This window comes from Primulina eburnea, chromosome 13, assembly GCF_022965805.1.
Source record: "Primulina eburnea isolate SZY01 chromosome 13, ASM2296580v1, whole genome shotgun sequence".
Classification (NCBI taxonomy): Eukaryota; Viridiplantae; Streptophyta; class Magnoliopsida; order Lamiales; family Gesneriaceae; genus Primulina; species Primulina eburnea.
The window spans coordinates 28,703,322-28,730,899 of record NC_133113.1 but is presented as its reverse complement, the minus strand read 5'-3'; the positions used below and the strand labels follow the sequence as shown (position 1 = coordinate 28,730,899).

General features: G+C 38.4%; 1 protein-coding gene across 1 annotated transcript; it reads left to right on the top strand.

The window, feature by feature from the left end:
* LOC140808867 (tRNA ligase 1-like) lies at positions 1-27,578 on the top strand. The gene is given in 28 exon segments (XM_073166177.1): positions 1-600; positions 1,416-1,910; positions 2,193-2,243; positions 7,379-7,461; positions 8,043-8,142; positions 8,639-8,717; positions 15,425-15,450; positions 15,452-15,549; positions 15,857-15,963; positions 16,793-16,921; positions 18,079-18,143; positions 18,251-18,415; positions 19,351-19,511; positions 19,620-19,651; positions 20,106-20,281; positions 21,471-21,550; positions 22,215-22,280; positions 22,356-22,645; positions 22,933-23,040; positions 23,680-23,777; positions 24,184-24,244; positions 24,497-24,573; positions 24,663-24,734; positions 24,816-24,892; positions 25,607-25,687; positions 25,779-25,881; positions 26,175-26,333; positions 26,905-27,578. Coding segments are annotated over 28 exon segments (3,600 nt in total). The 5' UTR covers positions 1-435; the 3' UTR covers positions 27,301-27,578.

Below are 27,578 nucleotides of genomic sequence, written 5' to 3'. Positions count from 1 at the left end.
TCCCCAAACCAATTTATCCGCAAATCTTCATCTCTCCTGGGTTTCGGAGTGATTCATTCGATTCACGCCCGTTTATTCTAACTGGAAGCCTAACGGTGAGACAAAACATTCTTTCAAGAAGTTCAAGCCCACGAAACCAGCCCAAAGAACCTGTCTGAATTCAGCCCAACAGCGAAGGCCGCAGCGAGGAGGAATCGTGCCACGTTTTGGATGAAATATGTTCTGTATTATTGAAGGGATGAAGGTTGTGTAGATTTCTTGCTGTTCTGAGTCTGTTGGGATTGACTGGAGCAGTGGAAACTTGAGAAAGATCACTCCGATCAAAGGCGGCGGTCTCTGCAAATTGACGCTGATATTCTCATGTTTTTTCCGATTTAAAAATCTCACAAAGTTTCAGTTTTTTGCTGTTTATATACTTCATCGCGATCTCGGTGGATGTCCGTGTCGCAGAGAATTGTCTGTGGTTTCTCGCCCAAATTATATTCTCGTTCTCAATCATTGTCTTTCGTTCGGTGTGGAAGTTTCCAACTTCTTCACATCTTTTTTAACCATGTCGGTTATTCCTCGCCGCTTTTCTCATTGACCATGCCGCGTCATCAGGTACCTCACTTTTCTCTATGCGCTTATGCATCCGTGTTCAGTCCTGTTCATCTATTTTTGTCGCATACATTCTTTGAAAATATCTATCACAGAATGGGTGGTGCTGGATTATAATGTGCGCTGTATGTAATACATAGTTATTAGAAGTGTCCTCGAGACATGCGCATATCTCCAGGGGCCGCAAGGCTCAATGCTTCTCCTAGATGCTAGCAGGGCAAATACTTCCATAAAGTATGTGTCTCGGTGTTGCTGCATGAGTTTTATCGCCTCTTAAATGCTCAAAACACTCTTTAAGTTAGCCTTAAATGTGGGGCTGATCCATTTTTACGTACAATAAATATTTGCTCTATCAGCATTTGACAGTTTTTATCTTTGATATTGTATGATAAATGACAAAATTTTCATCAAATATACAGATTTTAAGATTGACCGGTTATTACTTGCTAGCGCACCTCACTTTGATAAGGCCCATGTTTTTGTTTTGCGCGAATATCCTGTGACACCAATGCGACTTTGTGCACCTTGCACCTCAATTTTTGCATGCTACATGCACGTCTATTCATTGTTTTAACTTATTTGCTGCCATCAGTCATTGTAAACTGTGGTGAAATTGTTTTCATCTTCCAAATTATGTTGGTGTGTTGGTTTCAATGTTGATATGGGGTTCTATATTGTGTTATGAATGTTCTCTTGTATTTCTCATGTAGACTACGGCTGATTCTTGTTATTTTTAATCCTTTTTTTCAAAACATACCTTGCTTTTCTGTCGACCATAAATGGAGATTGGTGGTAACTGAACTTATCATAAAATGTAGCGTGGTGGAGGTTCCAAAGGGCATAGGTGGGTAGAAAAGTCAAATCCAAATAGACCATCCACCTCATATTCGGTGTCGGATAGTATTACTAGTGCAACCACTGAAATCATCACAAACAGGCTCAATTCATTGGGTGTTGCAGAAAAAAATGAGCAGTCTGATGCGTCAGAACCATCAATACAGTTTGGGAACATTGGGCTGACAAGTCATGCACCTATTCATGGAAAAAAATCTATATGGAAGCCCAAGTCCAAGGCATACGGAACAGTGATTGGAACCACAGCAGCAGAAGTCAACAATGCTCCAGCTGATAGCATGGCAGTCTTGGCCAACAAAACTCGAACAGCATCCACTGAGAAACCTGATGCTGGTTTGAGTAAGTTGTTTAGTGGTAGTTTATTGGAGAACTTTACGGTGGACAACTCAACGTACTCTATTGCACAAATTAGAGCTACATTTTATCCGAAATTCGAAAATGAGAAGTCTGATCAAGAGGTAATATATCTCATGTATCTTTTCTTATTGTCCTTCCATTTTTAAAAATTTTAATTCCGAAAACAATATTCGAATGCCCTCGGTTGTTAGCTATGTGAGTTTTGAACGTTTTACCAAAGCGTCTCTTTCACTCATTTAAACAAATACGTATTATTATTTCGAGTGGAACTCAGGGATACGTGGACATGATTTTCCAGGTATTGATTGAGGAGATCTCGAGTTTGCATTTGAGGCGAAAAATTCATTTCTTTGTATTTACAAGTTTTTATGTCATTTATACAGATTAGGACAAGGATGATCGAAATGGTTTCTACGGGTTTAGCTACCTTGGAGGTATGTGTAGGAATAAAGATCCTTTTTTCTTATTATCTTCCCAATAACAATATACAGTCCAATTTATAGTTGATGGGATCCCATCAAGCAAGGAAACAGAATAACAAACTAAGGAAACAGAATAACTAAAATCTAATCAAATCCTAACTTAAATCTAATCAAATCTCTAAATCTAATCGAATCTGAATAATAACTATTATTCTTCCACACTCCCCCTCAAGCTGGGTTGTATATGTTATGCAAACCAAGCTTGGAGTTTAATTCATTGAAAGCAGTTCTTGGAAGGGCTTTGGTGAGAATATCTGCAAGCTGCTGTTGTGTTGGGACATAACTGAGTTGAACAATTCCATTGTTCACCTTCTCTGATATGAAATGTCTATCAATCTCAATATGTTTAGTTCTGTCATGATGAACAGGATTCTTGGCTATACTGATGGCAGCTTGACTATCACAAAACATCTTTACTTTGTCTTGTATCTGAACTGTGAGCTCTTTAGTTTAACAGCCTTTGAAGCCACATTCCTTCACAAATTCCTAATGCCAAGGCACGGTACTCTGATTCAGCACTACTGCGAGAAATAATAGCTTGCTTTTTGCTTCCCCATGTCACTAGGTTACCCCAAACATATGAACAATAACCAGTGATTGATCTTCTATCTATTAGTTCTCCTGCCCAACTTGCATCAGTGTAGATTTCCACATCCCGATTTTTAAACTTTCTAAATAGAAGACCGTGTCCTGGAGTCATCTTCAGGTATTTCAAAATTCGAATCACTGCTTCCATATGATCCTCATTTGGATCGTTCATGTGTTGACTGACTACACTGATCGAGTACGCAATGTCAGGTCTAGTATGAGATAGATAGATGAGCTTACCAACTAGTCTCTGATACCTTCCTTTATCCACAAGGCTGCTGTCCGCTCTTCTGATCATCTTCTTGTTAGGATCCATAGGTGTGTCAACAGGTTTGCATCCAAGTAAACCTGTTTCGGTCAACAAGTCTAGTATATATTTTCTCTGGGATATGATAATTCCTTCTTTGGACCGAGCCACTTCCAGTCCTAGAAAATACTTCATGTTCCCAAGGTCCTTGATATCAAACTCCGCTGCCAACATATTTTTGAGACTGATAATTCCTCTGAGTCATCTCCTGTCAGTATGATATCATCAACATATACTATGAGAATTGCAATTTTCCCTCCTGGTTTGCCTTTTACGAACAATGTATGATCGGCCTGACACTGGTGATATTCATTAGCGATCACAACCTTAGCAAACCTATCAAACCAAGCTCGGGGTGACTGCTTCAGGCCATACAAGGACTTTTTAAGTTTACATACTAACCTGCTGTTTGGCTTGGTTTCCATTCCTGGAGGGATGGTCATATAAACTTCTTCTTCTAAATCCCCATTCAGGAAGGCATTTTTTACATCAAGTTGGTGAAGAGGCCAATCCAGATTCACTGCGAGAGAGAGTAAAACTCGAACTGTGTTGAGTTTGGCAACTGAAGCAAATGTCTCCTGGTAGTCAATCCCATATGACTGAGTGAAACCTTTGGCCACAAGTCTAGCCTTGAATCTTTCAACACTGCCATCAGCTTTGTATTTTACTGTGATTGTGAATACCCACTTACAACCAACGGGATTCTTGCCATGTGGCAGTTCTACAAGAGTCCATGTATTGTTCATTTCCAAAGCCTTAAACTCCTCTTCAATTGCCTTCTTCCATGCTGGAATCCTTAGAGCTTCTTGTACAGAATTCGGCGTTTGTATGCTATCAAGAGTTGAAATAAATGTTCTGTATGTAGGTAGCAGCTTCCCATATGCAACATGCTTCTCAATAGGATGAGTAGTGCACCCTCTAACACCTTTTCGATGGGCGATTGGCTGATCTAAATCATCAATCATATAATCATCATGGGCAGGAGAGTCTGGTGCTGGTGACTGAGAATTCTGAGTTGGAATGATGTCCTGTATATGCTCGATGGGTTTTCTCCTTCTATAGACACGTAGTTCGGAGTTGTGAGTTTCGACTTGTGGTTGTTTTAAATCAAGTGGAGCAGTTTCAGTAGTAGGGGCAGTCAAGGTTGGAACAATTCCAGGCTCGGGCAGATACACAGGATCGGGTATTTGTTGGGCTGGTAGATCATTGATATCTAGAAAAGGATCCGAAGTTTGGGTTTCCCCTTGGAAGTTGGATTTGGAGAAGTAGGGCTGATGTTCAAAGAATGTTACATTCATGGTGTTGTATACTCTTCGAGTGATTGGAGAGTAACACTTGTAACCTTTTTGGTTGGAGGAGTATCCAATAAATATACATTTTAGAGATCTTGGATCGAATTTAGTGCGATGATGTTGGTGAATGTGAACAAAGGAAGAACATCCAAAAACATTGAGTGGTAGATCTGAAGAAAAAGACTGAATGTGAGGATAAGCATTGAGGAGTGTCTTACGAGGAGTTTGAAATTTTAAGACCCGGCTTGGCATCCTATTGATGAGGTAGGTAGAAGTAAGGATAGCCTCTCCCCATAAATACTTAGGACATTGTTGGTGAACATGATCGCACGGGCAACTTCGAGTAAGTGTCTATTTTTCCTTTCTGCTACTCCATTTTGTTGTGGGGTATCCACACAAGAACTTATGTGAATGATGCCGTGTTTGGAAAAATAAGATCCAAGGACAGAGTTGAAGTAATCCTTAGCATTATCAGTCTTAAGAACTTTGATCTTGCTCTGGAATTGGGTGGATATCATGGAGTGAAAGGTTTGGAAGATCATGGATCATGGATGTTTCTGATTTTTCCTTCATAAGAAAGGTCCAAGTAATTCTTGTGTGATCATCTATGAATGTAACAAACCACCTAGCCCCATTAATATTCTTGATGCGTGCGGGTCCCCAGATATCACTATGAATTATAGAGAACGGAGATGAGAGTTTGTGTTGTAAGCTCGGATAGACACTTCTTGTATGTTTAGCAAGTTGACAAAATTCACATTGGTAAACGCTTGAACTTTTATTAATGAATAGATGGGGAAACAATTTTCCTATATAATCAAAGTTAGGATGACCAAGGCGAAGATGCCATAACATAACTTGGCTTTCAATAGACGCTAAGTTTGAAAAAGACACAGAATTTGGAAAACACTTGACTGAATTTGATGTAGGATCATGGCTCAGTGAGTGAACTTGTCTACTGAGGAGATTATTTTCTTTGAGCAAATACAGGCCATCATGCATCTCAGCACTGTCAATCACCTTCCCCGAATCCACTGCCTGAAACTCACAAAAATTGGAATAGAACTTAGTCACACAGTTAAGATCCCGCGTAAGACGGCTGATAGAGATTAAATTGCAATTCAATTTTGGAACATAAAGAACACAAGAGATTTGAATGTCCTTTGTCAAATGAATTGATCCTATTCCTGCCACAGGTGATAAGGAGCCATCAGCTATTCGGACTCCAGAATTATTCGAGCACGGCCGATAATTTTTTAGGAGGCTGGAGTCTCCAGTCATGTGATATGAGGCCCCTGAGTCGATTATCCATGGCTGTAAGGATTTATTTTTTACAATATGAGCGTAGGACATGATACCTTGGTGTGCAAGAAGCACCGTGTGTGACTCGGCAGGTGCGTGGGATGGTTGTCCGGGGCTCGATGTTTGATTTAGCATTCTCTGCAACGCCTCCATTTGCTCTCTAGTGAAAGGACTACCCTCGGTACTAATCTCTGTGGTGGTGGCATTATTTGCACGGGTTTCTTTCTCAACCCGAGTGTTGGATGGCTTCCAATCTACTGGTTTGCCGTGTAATTTCCAGCAAGTAGCCTTGACATGGCCCAGTTTCTTGCAATGTTCACAGTTCACACCAGGGCCGTCCCTTGCCAAACCTATTGGGTTGAGAGGAATTGTGAGTGAATTAAGCCGAGCCTTCCACTCCGGGTTTACTTTCTGTTAACATCAACCTTTTCCTACTTTCTTCTCTCCTGACTTCTGCAGAAGCCTCTCTAAGGTTCGGAAATGGCTTGATCCCCATGACTCTCCCCCTGACTTCATCTAGGTCTCTATTTAGGCCAAGGAGAAATCGAACTGTCCTCTTCTGCTCAACAATCTTCTTATACAATGCAGAATCATCAGCGCACCTCCAAGAATGGACTTCGTATAGGTCTAGTTGCAACCAGTAGCGTGTGAGAGTGTTATAGTATTGAGTAACGTTCATATCCCCTTGTTTAAGATCATACAATTTCGTCTCAACCTCAAGTAGTTCAGAGGTATTTTCTGTGCTTGAGTATGTTTCGAGTGCTGCTTCCCATATGTCCTTGGCTGTTTTGTGAAGTAGGAAACTTTCTCCAACTTAAGTGGTCATGGAATTTATCAGCCAGGACATAACAAGGTGATCATCTATCTTCCAAGATCGGTGTTTGGGATCCGTAGTTAGCGGAGCCGCAGTTTCTCCCGTGAGATGTCCATCTTTCCCTCTACCGCAAATATACATGAACACAGATTGTGACCATTGAAGATAATTCTGGCCACGGAGTTTGTGGTTTGTAACAATATTAGAAGAGAAGTCAGGGATGGAGGAGATTGGGGAATTGACTTCGAGGGAATTGACTTCCGAGAAGGAGGCATTTGATGTCATGCCATAGTTAGTGCCGTATTTAGTCATGCGTATGGCTGAACGGATGAGGGCTGCCGTAAGAATGAAAAAGAGGCGGCTAGGGACAACTTCTGCCGGACGAATAAGAAAGAAAAGAGGCGGCTAGGGTACCGAGTTCGGCTCTGATACCATGTAGGAATAAAGATCCTTTTTTCTTATTATCTTCCCAATAACAATATACAGTCCAATTTATAGTTGATGGGATCCCATCAAGCAAGGAAACAAAATAATAAACTAAGGAAACAGAATAACTAAAATCTAATCAAATCCTAACTTAAATCTAATCAAATCTCTAAATCTAATCAAATCTGAATAATAACTATTATTCTTCCACAGTATGGTTAATCGCCCTTCTTTTCAAACTTTTTTTCACCCTGTTTTGCATGGCTCCCATCATTTTTCTCACCCGCTCCAACTTCTCAAACCCTCAAAAGTCACTCACTTTCATTCCCTGTCGCTTTATTCTTGTAAAATTTGACAGGTTTCACTCAAGCACTCGGGATCACTTTTCATGTATGCTGGACACGAGGGAGGAGCATATGCAAAAAATAGCTATGGAAATATGTAGGGCCCATATTTGGATTTTTTTCCCTTGTGATGTTCTGTCTTCGTGCTATATCTCTTCAATGTGTAACTATAAATTTTGTTTGTATCAATTGATTTGGTGGATTTCTAGATACTTGTTATAAAAATGCTTGTTATGTTTCACTGTCTCATATAAAAGTGTGAGAATTCTGCTAAATCTTTAAGTGGTTAAATTTTTTAATGCACCAATTTGTCTAAACCATTGCTGTTATATCACTGTTGTAGAAGTTCAACATTGTCCTAACTATTTCTTTTTTGATGGAGCTAAACCAGGCCCCTGTCATCTGTTACACCTAAGTAAATAACCAAAATTAAAGCTGCTGTCTAGGCTTTTCCCATACCTAATTTTTTTCCATGATGCTAACGTGTTTCAGTCATGTGTTTTGTCCGTTTGTGGAAGGACCTTATTCATGTTGTCACATAGGCATAATGCAACTGGAGATAAGTATCAATAGTTGCCTAATTTGGTTCCCATGGCGTTTTGGAGATCTCTTAGTTGTACACTTTGCCTTTATTTTATGTTTTTCTAATGATTGTTGAATGCTATGCACATACGAAAGTTACACTGCTGTTGGTGTCTTCGTTCTTGGACGCATGTTTCGTGAGGCATGGGGTTCACAAGCCAACATGAAGCAAGCCGAGTTCAATGATTTTCTGGAGGTAAATCCTGATTGTGCTCGATCATTAATGGAAATCGCTAAAACTTTTATGAAGCTTTGCTATGGAATAAAAGCTATTGACCTTTAATTTCAGTTGATGCAGTACTGCAACCCATTTTTGTGGTTGGGTTTGGTTTGTACCATTAGCCCTTAGTTTGGTCTACAGGTTGGTGTGTGGTAATGTGAAAAGTTTAAAACCTTGATTTGGTTGAAGTTTGTGAAATTAATTTAACTAAATAAAGATTTCTTATGCATGAATAAAGTTAAAGCTACATAGCTCTTGTTTGTTTTTCATCTAAAAGCCAGTGCTTACCCGTTATAAGTTTGATATTGCTTTGACACATGCATCACAATATGAATCACATGCTTTCTAGCTTCAGTTCATATTATGTTTCCATGTGCAAATATTTCTGCTTATATCTGTATGCGTTGAGTTAATTCTTTTATAGTTTTTTACTGTAATTCTCAAACTGATGTTTACTGTTTGTTTAATTCAGCGTAACCACATGTGCATATCAATGGAGCTGGTTACTGCTGTATTAGGGGACCATGGCCAACGTCCTCGTGAAGATTATGGTGAGTCGATCAGCCTTGTCCTTTTTTTTTGAACTTCAATTGCACAGAAACCCAATATTTATAGCTGCTATGGGTTTTTCAGCAGCTATTTTATGGTTTTGTCAACACTTAGAAAATCTCCTTGGATTCAATTTTAGATCGGACATCATTATATCTCATTTGAGCGGATATGTCCTATGAGATTTTCGTAATCAGTTTACAAATTTTTTGGATACTGGTGGATTTTGTGATGATGGCATTATGTGTTCTCGTTTCTGGTTAGGAAACAAAAATAGGTGGTAGGAATGTAACTATAGTGGTGGATCTAAATCATAAATTGTCACGTGTGTATTAGTGTTAGGGTTTTATACTCTGCAAATTATTTTTACTTGTTATCATGTGATTCATGATCGCTCAACTATCATTACCAATAATAAGAATTAAAACAAAAACCCCGTTTCCACTCGCCCATCCCGTTACCACCCATCTCTCCGACCTATGTCTTTTTCTTTTCAGTGATTCGAGTTCCTACTCGCCCGTCGTTTGTATACCTTTCTTCACGATCGGCGCTGACATCGATATCCGTGATCACCTCGTTCGATCAGATTCGCATCTGTCGTACAAAATGACGAATGGGAAAAAAGAAACATTACCTCTTAACCTGGTTGTGATGAAGTTATACACATTGAACACAAGGTTTTCAGATTGCGGTTGGGTTTCGGGGGAAGATCGATCTGGTGGGAAGAAAGAACCAGAAAGACGAGTTACGTGATGGACTTTGGAAGAGAAGAAGCGCGTTGGATAAGTCAAAGAATCAATGCATTTGTCAGTTACCCTTCTCCAGAAACGGCGTTCCATCGATTTAGGGGACAAACAGCGGTATTCACAGTGCAACAATTTGCTAACAAACGCGGAAGGTTTATTGAGGTGTCAAAGTCAGCTACAACGGAAGAAAGCAAAGTGCTATTGTGCCCAGCAGATATAACTCAGGGGATGGAAGAAGATTTCCTTTACATTGGGTAAATTGTTGGCCGGAAATTATCAGAGGTAGGGTCTTACGTCTGGGTTAGTCCGTGATAATCACCTGATGAGAAACAATTCAGCTAAACAAGAGGCCGGAGCTTTAGAGAGGGATTTGAATTTAACGAAGTTGATAGACACGAAGGATAGTGGTAAGCAAATGATGGAGATTAAGTGGCATGAAGCAATTGTGATTACCAAAGGTAGGGTGAAAATTCCCTGGGAGCTGGTTCAACACGTCCTTGGGAAATCTACCAATAAACAGGTTAAGGTATTTCTCTTTCAAGCAAACAAGGCTGTATGGTGGCCAATGAGCTCGGAAGATTTAAATTACTTCATTAAGTTGAAAAGAGGTTTCTTTGAGAATGGGGTCACCTTGGAGTTTGAGGAATGGAGGACGGATATTAACACGGGAGATAGGGTACTGAAGTGTTGCAACAGTTGGGTTTTAATCTTTGGACTACCTTGGAACCTTTGGTCGAAGGATACGTTTCATGTCATTGGGGAGCATTGTGGAGGCTTGCTGGAAATTAACGAAGATACACTGCCTCTGCAATTTGGAAGCGGCTAAGATTAAGGTTAATGGTTTAGAAGGAGGGTTTATTCGGAATAGGTCGATTACACAATTGGCAGGAGGGGTTGTAGAGATAAACATTCAGGTTGAATCTTTTGACTCAGGGGCATATGAGCACTATCAGAGACAAACTTACGCACAAGCAGTGGTTAATGGAAAGAGGACAATGGCGGGATTGGGGAACAGAAACATTCTAAAGGCACAAAGAGGAGCTGAGGAGGAAATAACATGTCCTGTCAAAGGAAATGCAGAATCGAGGGTTCTAGGGAACCAAACGAAGAACAATGGAACGAGGGTGAATGATAATTGCGGGGACAATGGCCAGCAAGGGGTAGAAACGCAGGGCACTTCTGATTCGAAGCCAGAAGACAGCAGTCCAGGGGGTCATAAGGATAATCGATGCATGCAAAGGCGGCCAAAGTGTATAAAATCCTGAATAAAGTTGTTCCGAAGGTTGCAGCAGAATTCAGAAGATCACCAATACAATCGATGAACAACACCGATGATGAGTCGGAGAAACATGGAGAGTGCAAGGACATAAATAACCATTTTTGCCAAAATATGGGAATGTTTATTGCAGGAGGAATAAAGGAGGAACTGATCGGACATTTGGGAGTTGCTGGGAAGATGAGAAGAATGATGCAGCTATCGGCTTCAATGTCAACAATATGTATGGTGGGAAATATGGCTCAGAGAACAGAGTACCTTTGGAGCTTACTGAATCAGAAGATGATTTGCTGGATAATGAATTCCAGTTATCTGACACTGATAGTCAAAGATCGCTGCGGTCACAGGAGTCTTTGAAAATCAAACAGCAGGAACAGATAATGGAGGGATTGTTCTCATCGAGGAGGATGTAGTCAACTACCGCGCCAAATCCACCTGAATTTGCTAAATCGGCTGTGGGACAGGTACTAACCAATTTCCATTCCTCATTTCTAAATCACTCCTTCAAGCTTCATTCAATTTTTCCTTCATCTTTCAACGCATTGGGGTTGTCTAGTGGCCTGTTAGAAGGAGGGGGTGAGAGGGTAGATGAATTGTCGGGTCACGAGAAAGAAAATCTCCAAGCGCTTGATTCGATGAGGAAGGGGCCGGCTTCTAAGGATATTCGGCTATCTCGGGAAGAGGGAAACTGTGGGGATCAGGGGAAGTTTGCGACGGTGCTGTTGAAGAAGGAAATAAATAGATTGAGGTGTGAATATAACTTTGAAAGAGGTTTTTCCTTGAAGGGTCATGAGGTTTTGTTATGAAGATTCTCATTTGGAATATCAGGGGAGGGGGGACGTGAAAAAAAGAGAACTAGTTCGAACGGTGATACGGAAAGCAAATCCGGAATTAGTGGTGATCCAAGAAACTAAGAAAGAACAAATTGATAAGTGTTTTGTGACTAGCTTGTGGAAGTCCAGATTCGTGGATTGGGTCTTTTTGCCCTCGGAAGGACGTGCGGGAGGTATACTACTCATGTGGGATCCGAGGTTGGTTGTGGTTAGTGATAACTTGATAGGGAATTTTCAGTTTCAATTCGAATTTGGGGTGTTGACGATACCAGTTGGTAGTTCTCGGCGATTTATGGACCTGTTAAGCCGCAAGATAGAGAGAGATTTTGGGATGAATTATCAGGTTTGAGTTCTATTTGCGAGGATAAATGGTGCTTGGGAGGTGACTTCAACTGTGGTCAGGAATACCAGAGAAAAGATGAACAGTCTTACATCCACCACGAGTATGCTATGTTTTGACAGATTGATAGGAGAACTAGGCCTCCATGACCCTCCACTGTTGAATGCAAAGTACACGTGGTCAAATTTCAAGGCGGATCCAATTTGTTGTCGACTAGACAGATTTCTTTTCACTAATGGATGGAGGGATATTTTCCCTCACGTCAGACAAACAGTGTTACCCAGGATTACCTCGGACCACTACCCGGCGATGTTTGATACAAATAAGTCGAAATGAGGGCCGTCACCGTTTAGATTTGAGAATGTTTGGCTTTCACATCACAGTTTAAAGCCCTGGTTCAGAATTCGTGGAATGAAGGGGTGAATCAAGGTTGGGAAGGGTATAAATTCATGACAAAGCTTAAAAAATTGAAAGTTCAGATTGTGAGTTGGAATAAAGAGGTATTCGGCGATGTAGGTGTCAGATATGAGGAGTTGAGATCCAAGATAGAGCTTTTCGATGAGTTAGAATCTGATCGAGGATGGTCAGAGAATTTGCAATCCGAGAGAAGGGCAACGAGATATGAGCTGGAAAAATGTGGTATTTAAAAGATTCCAATTGGAGAGTCAGAAAGCTAAACTGAGATGGTTGAGGGAAGGTGACCAAAATTCAAAATTCTTCCATTCATTGTTGACTAATAGAAGGAGTAGATCGATTGTAGATAAGGTGGAGTTGGAAAATGGGTCACTGGTTACGGACGAGGGGGAAATTGAGGAAAACATTATCAAATATTTTAGGAATCTTTATAGGAATTCAGAGGGGGATGTGGAGGTTGGATGGATTGGAGTGGTGCCTTTTGGATACGGTTGAAGCGGAAGGACTGGAGATTCCTTTCTCGGAGATTGAAGTTAAAAAGACGGTGTTTGAGAGTGATGGTTCCAAAGCTCCAGGGCCTGACGGGTTACACATTGGCATTTTACCAAAAGAATTGAGAAACGGTTAAGGAGGATCTTATGAAAGTTTTCGCTGAATTCTTCGAATGAGGGGTGGTAAATGGCGTTACTAATGAAATGTACATTTGCCTCATTCCTAAGAAACAAGACGCCATTAAGGTCAATGATTTTCGGCCAATAAATTTGACAACAAGTTTGTATAAAATCTTAGCCAAAGTGTTGACTAACAGAGCTAAGAAAGTGTTGAGCAAAATAGTCGCCGATAACCAATGTGCATTTATTAAGGTAGACAAATTATGGACTGCTGCCTTGTTGCCAATGAAGTTGTTGAAGAGCACCGCAAGAAGAAGAAGGCGGGTTGGGTTTTGAGATTGATTTGAGAAAGCATATGATAATGTCGACTGGAGATTTCTTGGTTTCGTGTTACATAAGAAAGGGTTTGGAGATAGATGGAGGAAGTGGATAAGAGGGTGTGTGTCAAATGTCTCATTTTCGATTTTTATCAACGGAAAACCGAGGGGAAATATAAAAGAGGAAAGAGGTATTCGTCAAGAAGATCCTCTTTCACCATTTCTTTTCAATTTAGTTGTTGATGCCTTGGGGAGGTTGGTTGACAAGACTAAGGATTTGGATGAGTTAAAAGGGTTAGTGGTGGGGAGAGGAAAAGTCGAAATTTTGCATATTCAATTTGTAGATGACACGTTGTTCTTGGTACAAACAAAGAGACATGTGAAGACACTAGTGGAAATAATTAAATTATTCTGACTTAAATCGGGGTTGAAGATTAATTTTCAAAAAAGTTTTCTTCTGGGGATTAATCTCGATGATAATGAAGTACTCGATCTGGCACATGAAATTGGATGTAAAAAAGAAGATTGGCCAATAAAATACCTCGGGGTACCGTTGGGAGGTAAGCCTTTGACTTTAGACTTTGGGAACCAATCATTTCTAAGATGTCGAAAAAACTTTCAAGTTGGAAGAAGGCGTTCTTGTCAAAAGGGGGTCGACTTACTCTTATTAAGTCCGTGTTGAGTGCAATGCCTTCCTATTACATGTCTTTGTTCAGGGTCCCAGTTAAGGTGGCAAAAATGATGCGTGATTTCTTGTGGGATGGAATGGATGGGGATAAACATTGTCATGTTGTTGGGTGGGAGCAGGTTTGCAGACCGAAGGACAAGGGAGGATTGGGGCTGGGGACTATTGTGTTGAGAAATAGAGCGCTTCTTGGAAAGTGGTGGTGGAGATGTATTAAGGAAAATGAGACTTTGTGGAAAAATGTGATAACAAGCATTTATGGTCTTCAAGAAAATGGGTGGGACTTGGGTTTGTCTAGGAATGATACATTCAGAAGCCCTTGGAAATATATTTCTCGTACATTCCCGGCAATTCTTAGGTTGAGTGGGGCTGTTTTGAGGGGGGGAAATTTCATTCGTTTCTGGGAGGATGTTTGGGAGGGAGTGGGGACGTCTTTCAGAGATCGTTTTCCTTCTTTGTATTCTATTTGTACTCTGACTAATAAACCTATTCGCTGCTTCTTAGAATATGTTGATGTAGGTGCAAGTCAATCTTACCGATGGGATGTGTGTTTTAGGAGAAATCTCAATGATGTCAGAGTTGGGGGAATTTACTATTCTTCAGGGTGTTCTAGATACGGTTAGGGTTCAAGTGGGTTCTGAGGATTTCAGGGTTTGGTTGGGGGATTCTTCGGGCGTGTTCTCGGTCAAATCTTTTTATGAGTCTTTCTTTCATGTCCAATCCTTTCCTGTTTTCTCTTGCAATGAGAATATTTGGAAAGTTCCTATCCCACACAAGATTCAGATTTTCTCGTGGACTATGGCTTTGGGTAAACTTCCTACAGCAGATTCAGTGCAGAGACGATGGCCGACTTGTGCTTTAAGTCCTCAATGATGTACGTTATGTCAGAAACACAACGAGGACACAGGATCATTTATTGCTTCACTGTTCTTTTTCACGAGTTATTTGGACTATGGTGATGCAAGAACTCATATGTTATTGGGTTTTTCCTCAGAGAGAGCACGAGACATGTTCATTATTGAGCCAGGTTTATCATCGGGTACAAGATTTAAGGTCTTCTGGTATGTCATCTTTCATTTAACCTTTTGGTCACTCTGGCTCGAGAGGAATGACAGAATCTTCAACGACTTAAACAATAATGTCAATGAAGTTTGGGAGCTTATCACATTCAGAGTTGCATCGTCGACATCAAGGATTAAAGAGTTAAACAATTTCACTATATCGGATCTTGTTAGGGATTGGAAGTTTGTAATGGTTTGACGATAGTGTGTTGTTTTATCCTTCTGTGCGGACTACTCATCCGCTTCTTTTGTAACAAAAACTTTTTAATATATATAATTTAATGTTTCCTATAAAAAAAAACCTACCATTACCACTTTGCTTGCGCTTTTCATTTCGACATTTGTGTGGAATTGTTTAAGAAAGGTTTGTCATCTTTTTGGTATTTTTAGGACTTACTCTTGATACTTTTCTCCTTGTTGGGGCAGTGGTTGTTACTGCAGTCACTGAGTTAGGGTTCTGGAAAACCAAAATTCTATCCAACTCCAGACATTATTGCTTTTTGTCGGAAATGGCGGCTGCCAACAAATCATATTTGGTTATTCTCTACAAGGTATTGATTTTTTTCTTCCGCTATCTTTCTTAAATCATAAATGGAAATGAAGATCTTGGGTGGATACATGTGTTATGAACTAAGTTGTTGCAATGATAAATGTGCTTGTGGAGTTGAATGTGAATTTTTTACATTTTCAAATTTCTGATGAAAACTTAGGCAAAAATAATTTGCAAACTGGCTGATTATTTATAATCACCCTAGAAGATACATGACAATATTTTGAAATATATACATTTAGCCATTAGCAAAAGTAACTCAAAACTTTACTTTTTTACACTGCTCATTTTATGTTATTTCACTTTAGGAAGTCAGTGATGTCATTTTTTGCTGCTTATGATGCCCTCTGTGAGGAAGGAACGGCTACACCTGTATGCAAGGCACTTGATGACATTGCAGATATATCCGTACTTGGTAAGGTGTATGCTTCGAGTGAAACTGGAACTTTTTATGTAGCCATTTACATTTATGTTGCAAAATTATTTTCTACTTTTAGCTGTTGACTGATACTCTGATTGTTGTGTTCATGCCTTTTGATGTTACTTTGAAACTGTGACCAAGTTTAACCTTATTGACCAGTCATCCTAGGCTGCCTACTCTTCGAAATTCTCGTAATATCCTGCAATTCTTGTTATTATTATGTTGGGGCTGCCCAACAGAATTCTCTGATACTTAAATAAGTTATTTATGGCGTAGAGAAAATACAACAGTGGAGATAAAAAGATTATAGAAATGCAAGGGAGAGATTTCTTAGTTACAGCAAACATTGTCACTCGAGTCCTTGTATCACATTTTTTCCTTGTATATTTTTATATGGTCTCAAGAGTACGATTGCGGACGGCAGTCACTATCATATGCTAGAAATACATGAACATTACTGTATTATCTCTGTTAAAATCGTCCTCTTCTCTTTTTTGTAGCCGTGTTGTTGTGAGGCACTTAATGGAATTGACCACATCCATGACTTTCTTTGCTACATTTTGTTAAAAATTCCCTATCAGGCTCTGTGAGACTTGTCTAATATACGTGCGAAATTGTAAGCTGGAGTCTTAAAACACCCGTGTCATTGGCAGACAGTTTTGATACTTATCATTTACTTTTTATCTCTGCTGTTGCTTTGCCTGGTGCTGTCTGTCGTATTTAACGTTCAAATTCGGTAACATGGATTGATTTGTTACTGGAAAGGATAGTTTGTCAATTGGGTTGAATGCGAAGTTGAACTCTTGCTTTTCATTATCTGCAGGATCAAAAGACCATGTAGAGGTGCAGGGAGAAATCTTGGAAGGTCTAGTGGCTCGAATAGTTAGCCATGAGAGCTCAAAACATATGGAACAGGTTTTGAGAGATTATCCTCCACCTCCATCAAATGGAGGTGAGCTGATTATATTATATGGACATGTTTCTTTTGTACATGAAATAGACTGTTTTCCTTCAAGGTGAGCTGATTATATTCTATTAAAAGATATTTAGTTTATAGTATTTTTTTGGAGTACATCAAACATATAGCTTGAAGAAAAAAATATGCCCTTTGTGTAATTATCCTTTTGTGGGGCATCATTCTTATTGTCCGTGACTGAATTAGTTGGAAAAATGATTCTGTTTCAAGGTGAATATATCTTCATTTGAGAATACACACGGTCATTCAAGTTGACCTTCTAGGTTGTTCCCTTTGCCTGTTCTCTTTGGAGAAGTGTGGTCATTTCTGCCCCCACTTCAGCTCTACCCAATTTACCATTCTTTGATGAGGTGTGCTTTATGATTTTCCTAATTGATAAAAACATCTGGAAAAGTATGATCATATATGATATGCCACAAATTTAGTGTTAATTCCACGCCTCACTTGCAGTGGTTGTTTCAGGTTGAGGTTCCCTGTTAAGAACTCACAGAATGGTGTTTTATGACTTTAAGTCAGGAGAGTTCAATCGTGACTTTATATGAGCAGGATTTTTTGACTGGAAAATTCTTCCTATTTACTGATAAAAGTTTTTATGAGGTGTACCATTTCAAAAGGCTTGTTGGAAACCTCAACCAGTCAGTTGTTTATTTGGATGCAAGTATAAAGATTTAACCGAGGAAATAGTTCAAATATTTTGTCGATTATGTGTCATTTTTCTTAGTGCTGATAATTAAGAATGTTTGACGAAGTATCTCCAAATATCTCCATGTTGTTTGATATAACATTATGATCATATCAACTATGCAACTGCTGTGATACATGGGCACATGAGTCAATTACTTTTTCCTTTTGAAGATGTCTTTGCTCAGGATGCATCTATTTATGAAGAACACTATAGCAGTCTATAATGTATATCAATCTCTTGTTTTCCCCTACTAATATTTGGGACTCCAAATATGAGTAACATTATGTTGATGCTTCACATTCATTGTTAAATTGTGTTAATGATGTTTCACTTCTCTAAACTAAATGTTCCAACCTGAGATTTTACCTCGATGCATTTCTATATCGGTCGCTTACTCGTTGTTAGTTTTTTTCTCTATTGATGTTCATTGTTGCACATTTTGTATCAGCTGATCATCATTTGGGTTCTAGCCTACGGGAAATTTGTGCCGCTAATAGAAATGATGAGAAGCAGGTAATTAAGATTATCTTTTCTGGGAAATTCCAGTTTTCAGTCTTTGATATTGTACTTGAAACATTACACATTTGTATTTTGTTTGATGTTTGATTATAACGTTATAGCAAATAAAGGCACTTCTTAATGGTGTTGGTCCTTCTTTCTGCCCAAATCATTTGGATTGGTTTGGTCATGAGGTCTCTCAATCTCATTCAAGAAATGTAGATCGATCAGTTTTGTCCAAATTTCTGCAATCTCGTCCTGCTGATTTTTCCACTGCAAAACTTCAGGTAGTTTATTCTCTTATTAATCAGCTTGATGATCTGGGATCTTGAGGGAGTTTGTGAATCATCATTTTGGGGGTGTATACATATGTTAGGCATTTATTCATTGATGTTTTACACGTTTCATACAGTTCTTTTGCATTGGATTCATGATTCTCTGGGATGTGTGTATTCTGATTCTTTCCTGGCTAGTAAAATTGAGTATATGTCAGTGACTATGTTGCATGGATACGGGTACGAGTATCGTATCGAATACGATACGGATATGGCGACACGTCAAAATTTGAAAATATAAGACACGATACGGCTAGGATACGACAATCATTAAAAAATATATAAATATTATATATATTTATATTTATATAAATTTATTATTGAAAAATAAAAATTATAGAGATAGATGTAATATTTCATTAATCATAATATCTTAAGTACAAAATACTAAATGCAAAATTCATCTTAAGCAAGTAAAAAGAAATCAAACATCCATATCGGTTGAATTGAGAGACGCTTGAGCAGAAATGGAATGAAAGAGATGGACAAATGTATTTAGGGATTTAAAAGCCCATCCTAATTTATTTTAAATTATTTTCCTTTTAGTCTTTTTTTTAATTAACCCCTAAAACTTTTAAATATTAGCGATTTTGCCCAAACGTATCCGAAAAACGTATCCACGCCGTATCCATGGCGTGTCCTCGCCGTGTCCAAAACGTATCCGGATGGTCAACCCTAAACAAAGTCAACGATACGAATTTTGAGGCATCCAACACGCGTATCCGCGTGTCGTATCCGTATCCGTGTCGTATCCGTATCCGATACTTCAAAAAAAAAATTTAAGGTATCCGTGCTACATAGGTCAGTGATAACTAAGTTTCTTCAACATGATGCGCTGTTGTTTTCTAATTCAACAATATATAAACTTTACTAAACTCATACATCAGGAAATGGTCCGTCTAATGAGGGAAAAGCGATTCCCTGCTGCCTTTAAGTGCTATCATAACTTTCATAAGATCAACTCTGTGACAAGCGAGAATCTTCATTTCAAGATGGTAATCCATGTATTCAGTGACTCAGCCTTTAGACGCTACCAGAAAGAGATGAGGTGTGCTTTTACCTGTGTGTACTTTTCACTTTCTTCCATTTAAGTAAAGAACTATGTGCTCAACTACCTAGCCTTTGCATTCTTTATCGATCAAGATGTTGCGTGCAGGTGCAAACCAGGATTGTGGCCACTTTATCGAGGTATACATCCTTGTTTTCTCAAAGAATGCATTCTCTATGATGTATTTGTTGTTCTTCAAAGTGCAGCTGTGGAGACCATGGTAAGTATGTAAGACGAGCCGGCCAGTAAGCCTTGCGAGTGTGCTTGAATTAGCGCGTGCTTAAGAGCATTAAATGTTGAGTCAAGCTTGAGTTTCTTTATTTTATACATGAAAAGGTCGGAAGCCTTTCTGTCAGTTTTTATTTAATAACAATGTTTATGATTGTACCATGTTTCATTGATTTGAAGCATACCATTCCACACCCATCACTTTCCCAATCTCTCCGCGCCCCCCCGCACATCATTAGTTTCACCATCCTTTTTTCCCTCTTGTTTTTTATAGGTTTCTTTTGCTTAATTATCTCGGTTCTTTCATTTTTTCCCTAATACTTGAAATGACAACAGTTTTAGGTCACTAAAAAAAAACCCGCGCAGGTTTTTTTGTGGACCTAAATTTGTTCAAAGTTAACAAGGAGAGGCTCACAGAGTTCTCAACGGAAAACAATGCGGTGGTTGAAACTGATGGTGACACCAATGGTGCATCTGCCAAATATGGTTTGGCTGACGAAGATGCAAACCTAATGATCAAGTTGAAGTTTCTTACATATAAGGTCTGAGATTATGAGATGATTTGGATTCCATTATTCAGTGGCTGATTAATTCCTTCGTCTTTTTTATTTGTAATATTGGTGGCAGATTATCATCTGAATTATAGAATATTTGGCTGAAGGAATGATGCTAAACTGTTATGTGTCAGTGTGTCATTAAACATTTTCATCTTGACGAGTGGTTAAAGTTTTTTCGTTATCCCGTGAATACGTTATCTGAAGACTATAAAAGAAATGCATGACTTGATTATATGAATTTATTCTCACACGCACAACATAGGACACCAGTTTCCATGTAAATTAGGTGCAAAAGTCCAATTATCTTCTTCAGAAGACCAAATCTCTTGAAAAAAGTAATTGAATTTTATTTGTGCTTGGGTTCTTCCAATCCAATGTAGCTATCTAACTCTTTAAGCAGTCAGGTGGAAGTATGATTAACATGAACCAATATCTCAACGTCAACTGTCACCAATTTTCATGATCAATTTTCAGTTTATTTGAACGATGAATTGATGAAAAAAGTAGGTGATTGTAGAGTTGAAAATGATATGCGGTTTCTGGTTTCAACATTTAGCTTCTGGTTAAGGATGTTGTATTTGATAAACAACATGATGACTTGAAGTCGCGGTAAATCTTCTTAAACAATAACATGTTTGATTAAAATCTTCAAAAGTGAAATTGATTTTTCCTTTTAATGGTGGATCTCATAGCATTTAGCAGAGATAAAGAAAATGGTTATTGTCTAACCAACACCAAATAAGTATGGTGCAAGACTTAGTTGTGGTGCATCTGAAGATCTGATTTGTGTGTGTTGGTATGTTGCTAGGTTGTTAATCATAAGGGAACTGACAGCTAGCTGCCTAATCATAAACAAGATTTGTTTGCGCCATTCTATCTACTTCTAATGGGCTGTTTTAGTTGATTCTGTGGTATTCCCCACTAAAAAGATCAGCACATCTGAAACAGTTGGATATCAAGTTTAAACACTTTTACTTTATGTAAATTGACTAGCACCGATGTGGACATGGACATGCATATCAGCATATGAGATGAACAGAAACAAACAGGCTGAAATTTTCTGACCTCGTCATGTTTTCGCTTGAGTCATACCATCTTTTATGCGACAGTGCAAAGTGATTTGAAAAGCAATGAATGGCCATTTTTTATTTTTCTTGATAGTTTTAATTTACAGATAAGGACCTTTTTGATACGAAATGGCTTGTCAATTCTTTTTAAAGAAGGTCCAGCTGCTTACAAAGCCTACTACCTGAGGTTGGTTTCACTAGTGGCCTCACTTTTCAGTTGCATTTATACTACAAAATTTATGCGATTGATCTTTACTTGTATCATGGAAGCGTACGAGGACAATTGTCAAATATCTGGCATATGCTCAAGATGAATTATCTGAATGATTTATTTTATTTTATTTGAGACAATGATATGAATGATTGTGTGTCATCAGTTGCTTAGCTTCTTGTGTCTCATCTTAAAAATCATATACCACCTTTTTGTAGAGACTTCCTTTTTATTACCAATTATAAGTGATTATTTGCTTTAGTCTATTTTTTTCTGGAAGAATTATTCATAATATACTAATTTGAAATTAATCTCCATATCAATATACTAATTTAAAAATAATATCCATATCAACATAGCGGTGGAAAAAGTACCATTCTGTGTCTATTGGAACCCTCATTTCGAAACAAAATTTTGAACAGATTTATTTTATTAGGTTGTGTGTTGCATTTGCTTCTGGTTATGGTATATTCTTTTTCGAATTAAAGCAGAATTTCTGACAAGTAAAAATGTTGAACGCATTCAGGGCCAAGGATAGCAATGTTCTTGAAAATGTGAATATTGTCACCGTGTCTATTTGATTTTTTTAAAGTATTTATATAGTTTATTACATCTCTATACTATTATGTGGTCATTCTAGACAGATGAAGATATGGAACACTTCAGCTGCAAAGCAGAAAGAATTAAGCAAAATGCTGGACGAATGGTATTTCTGGATTTCCTTTAACCTTCCAGCTGGAGTTTTGTTACAGTATTTAATGATGTCTTAACTTCTGTCAAGGGCTGGATCGATTTGTAGAAAATTTGGAAACAAACAGTTGCCTTCATCCACATATCTCAGTGAAGCAGAGCCATTCCTTGAACAGTATGCAAAGCGCAGTCCACTTACTCAGGCTTTGATAGGATCTGCTGGAAATTTGGTGAGAACTGAAGATTTCTTGGCTATTGTTGAGGGAGGCAAAGACGAAGAGGGTGACCTGGAGCCAGAGAGAGAAATAACTCCTTTAAGTCCAACATACACAGTGAAGGAAGCTGTTAGGAAGGATGAGGGTCTCATTGTTTTTTTCCCAGGTAGAAGCTGATATCCTGCACTCCTGATGCATCTATGGCTATTATTAGTAACCTTTCTATCCCACTCTACCTAACTAAAAAAATTCAGGAACATTTCTATTATCATGCTTGTTCTTGACATCGACACGATCCATTTAAAATAGTTTTTTTTAATTGATTTATGTCGTTTGGTTTTCTTATTATTGGATTTGATAAAATATCTGCCATTACATGACTCAAGTTTGCCGTATTTCCTTTATCTAAATCTTGTATTTTTCTGACCTGTACCTTTATTTGATGCATCTTAGGAATACCTGGTTGTGCTAAGTCTGCCCTTTGTAAAGAGATATTGGGTGCCCCTGGAGGACTTGGTGATGATCGACCTGTTCGTAGTTTAATGGGTGATCTTATTAAAGGTATTTGGTTAGTATTTTACAATTTTTTTATATTTTTTTGATATCTAATCATGGTATTTATAAAGAAATTTTCTTGTTCATAACAATTTAATAGCCACCATTCAACAGTAAGACACCAACCACGAAATTTCTGTTCTAAGAAAGAGATGACATGAAGTTTTTCGTGTTTATATGCATATGATCTGATTTTTGATATTTTGTTGTGGTGGGATGACAGAAACTCTCAATCATGTTTCTAGTTTTATATTCAGTTCATTTTGCTGTTATGATCCAACATTTAGGCATCCGTCTGTGCAAGATGCAACTGAAGGGATTTTTTGGAAGCATATGAACAAAACGAAGAGCATGCCGAGATTTATTGGAAAAGATGCATTTTGCCGTACAATCTCTGTTTTAAATTATTACACCAGATGTCTGAGCATGTGTATTTATTGGTTTATTAGGTCTTCGAATCCTCTCTATATTCTCGAAGGGCCTCTGGATTACTGTTTTTTATTGTAAACAGAGCTGAAAGATTTCTGTGTAGCTATTTGTCCTGAAGAAAAGATTAATTTCTTTGCCAAATTGTTTTCGTGACACCTAAACCTCTTACTACTCGTATATCTCTCTGAGTGTAATTTGCATCATGTAATGTGACAGGTAGATATTGGGTGAAAGTTTCTGAAGAGCGCCGTAAGAAACCATATTCTATTCTGCTTGCAGACAAAAATGCGCCAAATGAAGAAGTTTGGAGACAGGTGATACTTTTAGATCTTTCATTATTAGTCTCCCCCTGCAGACTACTTCTGCACGACATTCCCATTCCATGAGAGCTTGTAGTTTCTTGTCCACTACAGAATGGTGGTTTGTGTTCTGCATATTATGTTAAAAATATTAATGTTCGATATCTCAATGCTGATTTCTCAGTGTTCCTTGTTGCGACCAAGAATCTTTTTGGCTTTGGAAGATATAGATGGGACATCGGATACTGACTATTTTGTTCATTTTTCTTCATTTTCATCTGTTCTTCATTCCACATTCCCTGGGTCTTGTCTCCTTGTCTTTAGATTTTCGTTAGGGCTATTCTATAAAAGAAGTGAATAGTAGGTGATTTTGTTGATCCTGGACTTTGGTTTGATCAACTCACTATACCTATCCCTGTAGATTGAGGACATGTGCCGCAGCACAAAAGCATCTGCTGTTCCAGTAATTCCTGATTCGGAAGGTTATCTGTTATTGCTTTAGTCTTTTATTTATCGTCACTTAAGAATTCTTTACATTTGTCATCATTTAGATATATGCATGCTATATGATGACCTTATTCTTTGATACTTCTGTCTAGTCTCTGTTCCGATGTGCATACAAGATGGATCTACATCATTGATAAAAGTCACATAGATTTCAATAGTCCACTTTTTCCGTTGTTGATTGCCTTTGTTCTAATGTATGGATCTGCTTTGTCCTCTCACATCTTCAGGAACCGAGTCAAATCCATTCTCTCTTGATGCTCTCGCTGTTTTCATGTTACGGGTGCTTAACCGTGTCAACCATCCTGTAATAATCAATCTTGCTATTCTATTGCCACCTCCTCCACTCTCGGCATAATTAAGACTTTGTAATTCAATTTGGTTTGCATCTTTAAGGGAAATCTTGACAAGTCATCGCCAAATGCTGGTTATGTGTTGCTAATGTTCTATCACCTATACGATGGCAAGGTACTGCTGTTTTGGGTAGTTCTGATATTTATGTCTCATTTCTACTAGATACTTCACAATGCCATTGTCCTACATTTGCAGAGTCGCCAGGAATTTGAGAGTGAGCTGATAGAACGTTTTGGCTCGCTTGTGAAGATGCCTCTCTTAGAACCTGACAGGTTTGTGATTTTCATAGTATCTCCCTGATTTGGAATAGGCTTCATTCTTCGCATGTCAACCTTAGTTGATTTTTAAGGTAAAGTGGTGGGTTGTGCTTCTTTTCTGCTATTTGTCTACTCGGCTTATTCTGTGGGATAAATGCACTTCAATTTTGTTCTTTGAAGAACAAGTTCCGGAATTCTTTTTTCTTTTGAATTGTCTACCGTGAATAAAGTCTTGTTGCAATTTTATGACGGCAGTAAACAGGAAGCATGTAGTAGGGCACATCAATAACTCATTATGCACACTAAGTGCAGTGCAGTACATAATTATGCACACAGTATGTTCATAACAGTGTTCGAAATCACTGGCAGTCTATTAACGAGTCACCCACTTTTTGGGCCCCAGAGGTCAGCTTAGGTGTTGTCATTTGAATAATGGTCGGCATGATACTCTGTGAGGCATGATGGAGTGCAATGAAAACAAATAAGGCATTACATGTCCTGCTACTATACTCCTACCTTTTCTGGCTATTACTTTCCTTTAGGCTATTAATTAGCATATAATATCTGCTGTAACTTCATTCATGTGATTGGTTTTAAGGAAATTCAAATGCTACTTTTTCCCTTTTTTCCGGTTTCTTTTCAGCATATTCCTGAAGGCGTATGCATACTTTCTATTGTCCTATCTTGTTGTAGACTTACAGTTTTTTATGTTTCTATCTGCATATGAAGATCTTCTCTACCTGAATCCGTGAGATATATTTTGAAGGAGGGGATTAATCTATACAATCTTCACACTAACAGGCATGGAAGGTCAGTGTCATGCATGTGTATTAATTTTGGAGCTCTGGATGGACTGACGGATTTAGTTTGATAATATCTCCTTTATTATTTCTTATGGTAGACTGGAGTCCACCAAAGGAACATATGCCAATGAATGGGTTAAATGGGAGAAGCAATTGCGTGAGACACTACTTGGGAATGCTGTATATCTCAATTCTATTCAGGTTAGTTTATGATTATTCAAACAAGTGGATTTAACTCTCATTCCATAGGTTAGCTTTTTGTTGATTTAAATATGAAGCCTCCGTCAATCTTAATTAGCTCAAGTTGACGCTTTACAAAACATATGGTTGTCATTTATCATGTAGCATACCTACGTGCAGTACCAACCTTCGGCTTTGGTTGCTGAGAGAATTTATCTTTCCCCTTTATTCTAAAATCGATGTCCTTTCCAGTCTCTGCTTTTGGTCCCATGTAGGGAAAGATTATGTTCTAGTAATGTACTCTGTGTTTCCAGGTCCCATTTGGATTTGCCGTTGAAAAGGTTCTTGAACAGTTAAAAGCAATTGTTAAGGGAGAGTATGCTGCTCCGAGCACTGAAAAGCGGAGGTTTGGAACCATCGTCTTTTCCGCTGTCAGCCTGCCTGTGTCGGAAATCATAGATCTCCTTGAGAATGTGAGTTATTGATTAATCCATTGACAAGGCTACTTTTATTGATAAACTAATAAATTGGGTAAGCATAAGTTCCTTTTGCCATCACCTGAATTGTCTTTTGATTGTGGAGAGATCATTTTGTTAAAGAACTTAAAAAATAATGACTAATTTCTTGATATGAGCATTGAATCCGAGTTTGGAGAACATGTGTGATTTTAATTTTTTTGGATCGAGGGGGATGTGGATTATGTGTCGTCCACTCAGGCTTAATCCCTGATCAAACAAATGATATTTTTATATATTTTTAAAATGAATTATATTAGTAATTGGTAACAGTTAGTTTTTCCTACAGCTTGTTGCTGATTAATGATTCGTAATTTGTATCTGTTTAAGAAATAGATGCAACAGGAGAGTGGCATAGGTTTTTCTTTTCATGTCTAGTTTTTCAGATGCTACTTTCCCGTGTTATCAATCAATGGTTGCATAATATGCGTGTGTTGTGTGTGCTTTTGTTGTTTTGTTTCGAGTGCCTGCGTCCCGTATGCTTAGGCTATGAATATTCACAATTCTTTTCTGCACTGTACGTCTGAAGCTGTCAAGTGGAAAGGACCCGAAAATGGAAGAAATACTCAACACTATGAATTTGAAGAGCAGCTTAACAAAGGCCCATGTCACCCTAGCTCATAAGAGAAGTCATGGTGTAACTGCTGTAGCCAGTTATGGTCCCTATCTCAACCAAAATGTCCCTGTCAATATAACTGCGCTGTTTTTCTCGGATCGATCAGCAGCACTAGAAGCAGAGCCTGGCACTGTTGATGGAGAGAAAATAAGTTCGAAAAACGAGTGGCCACATGTTACAATATGGACTGCTGAAGGAGTTGCAGCCAAAGAAGCAAACATGTTACCTCATTTGTTCAAACAAGGTGAGGCTACTCGGATTGAAATCAACCCACCTGTTACTATAACAGGAATTTTGGAATTCTTTTGACTGTGGTTTTTTTCAATTTAGCTCTTTTTTCTGTTTTGGTTCTCAAATAAACAAACTCTCACCTCCCACAATTTTGAGAAGCACGTGCTGCCTTTTACCCCATGTTGTATTGAACTTTTTGCTCGTTTGAACAGTCGAACAATTTAGGATCGAGGATTAGATTGAACACTTTCGAGAGCTTTTCTGATTCCATCTTTCAGAAACTGTTCACATTTTGGTATGCGTCAATAAATTATAGTACAAGATGAACAAGTTTATACATGATCACGGTTTTATTC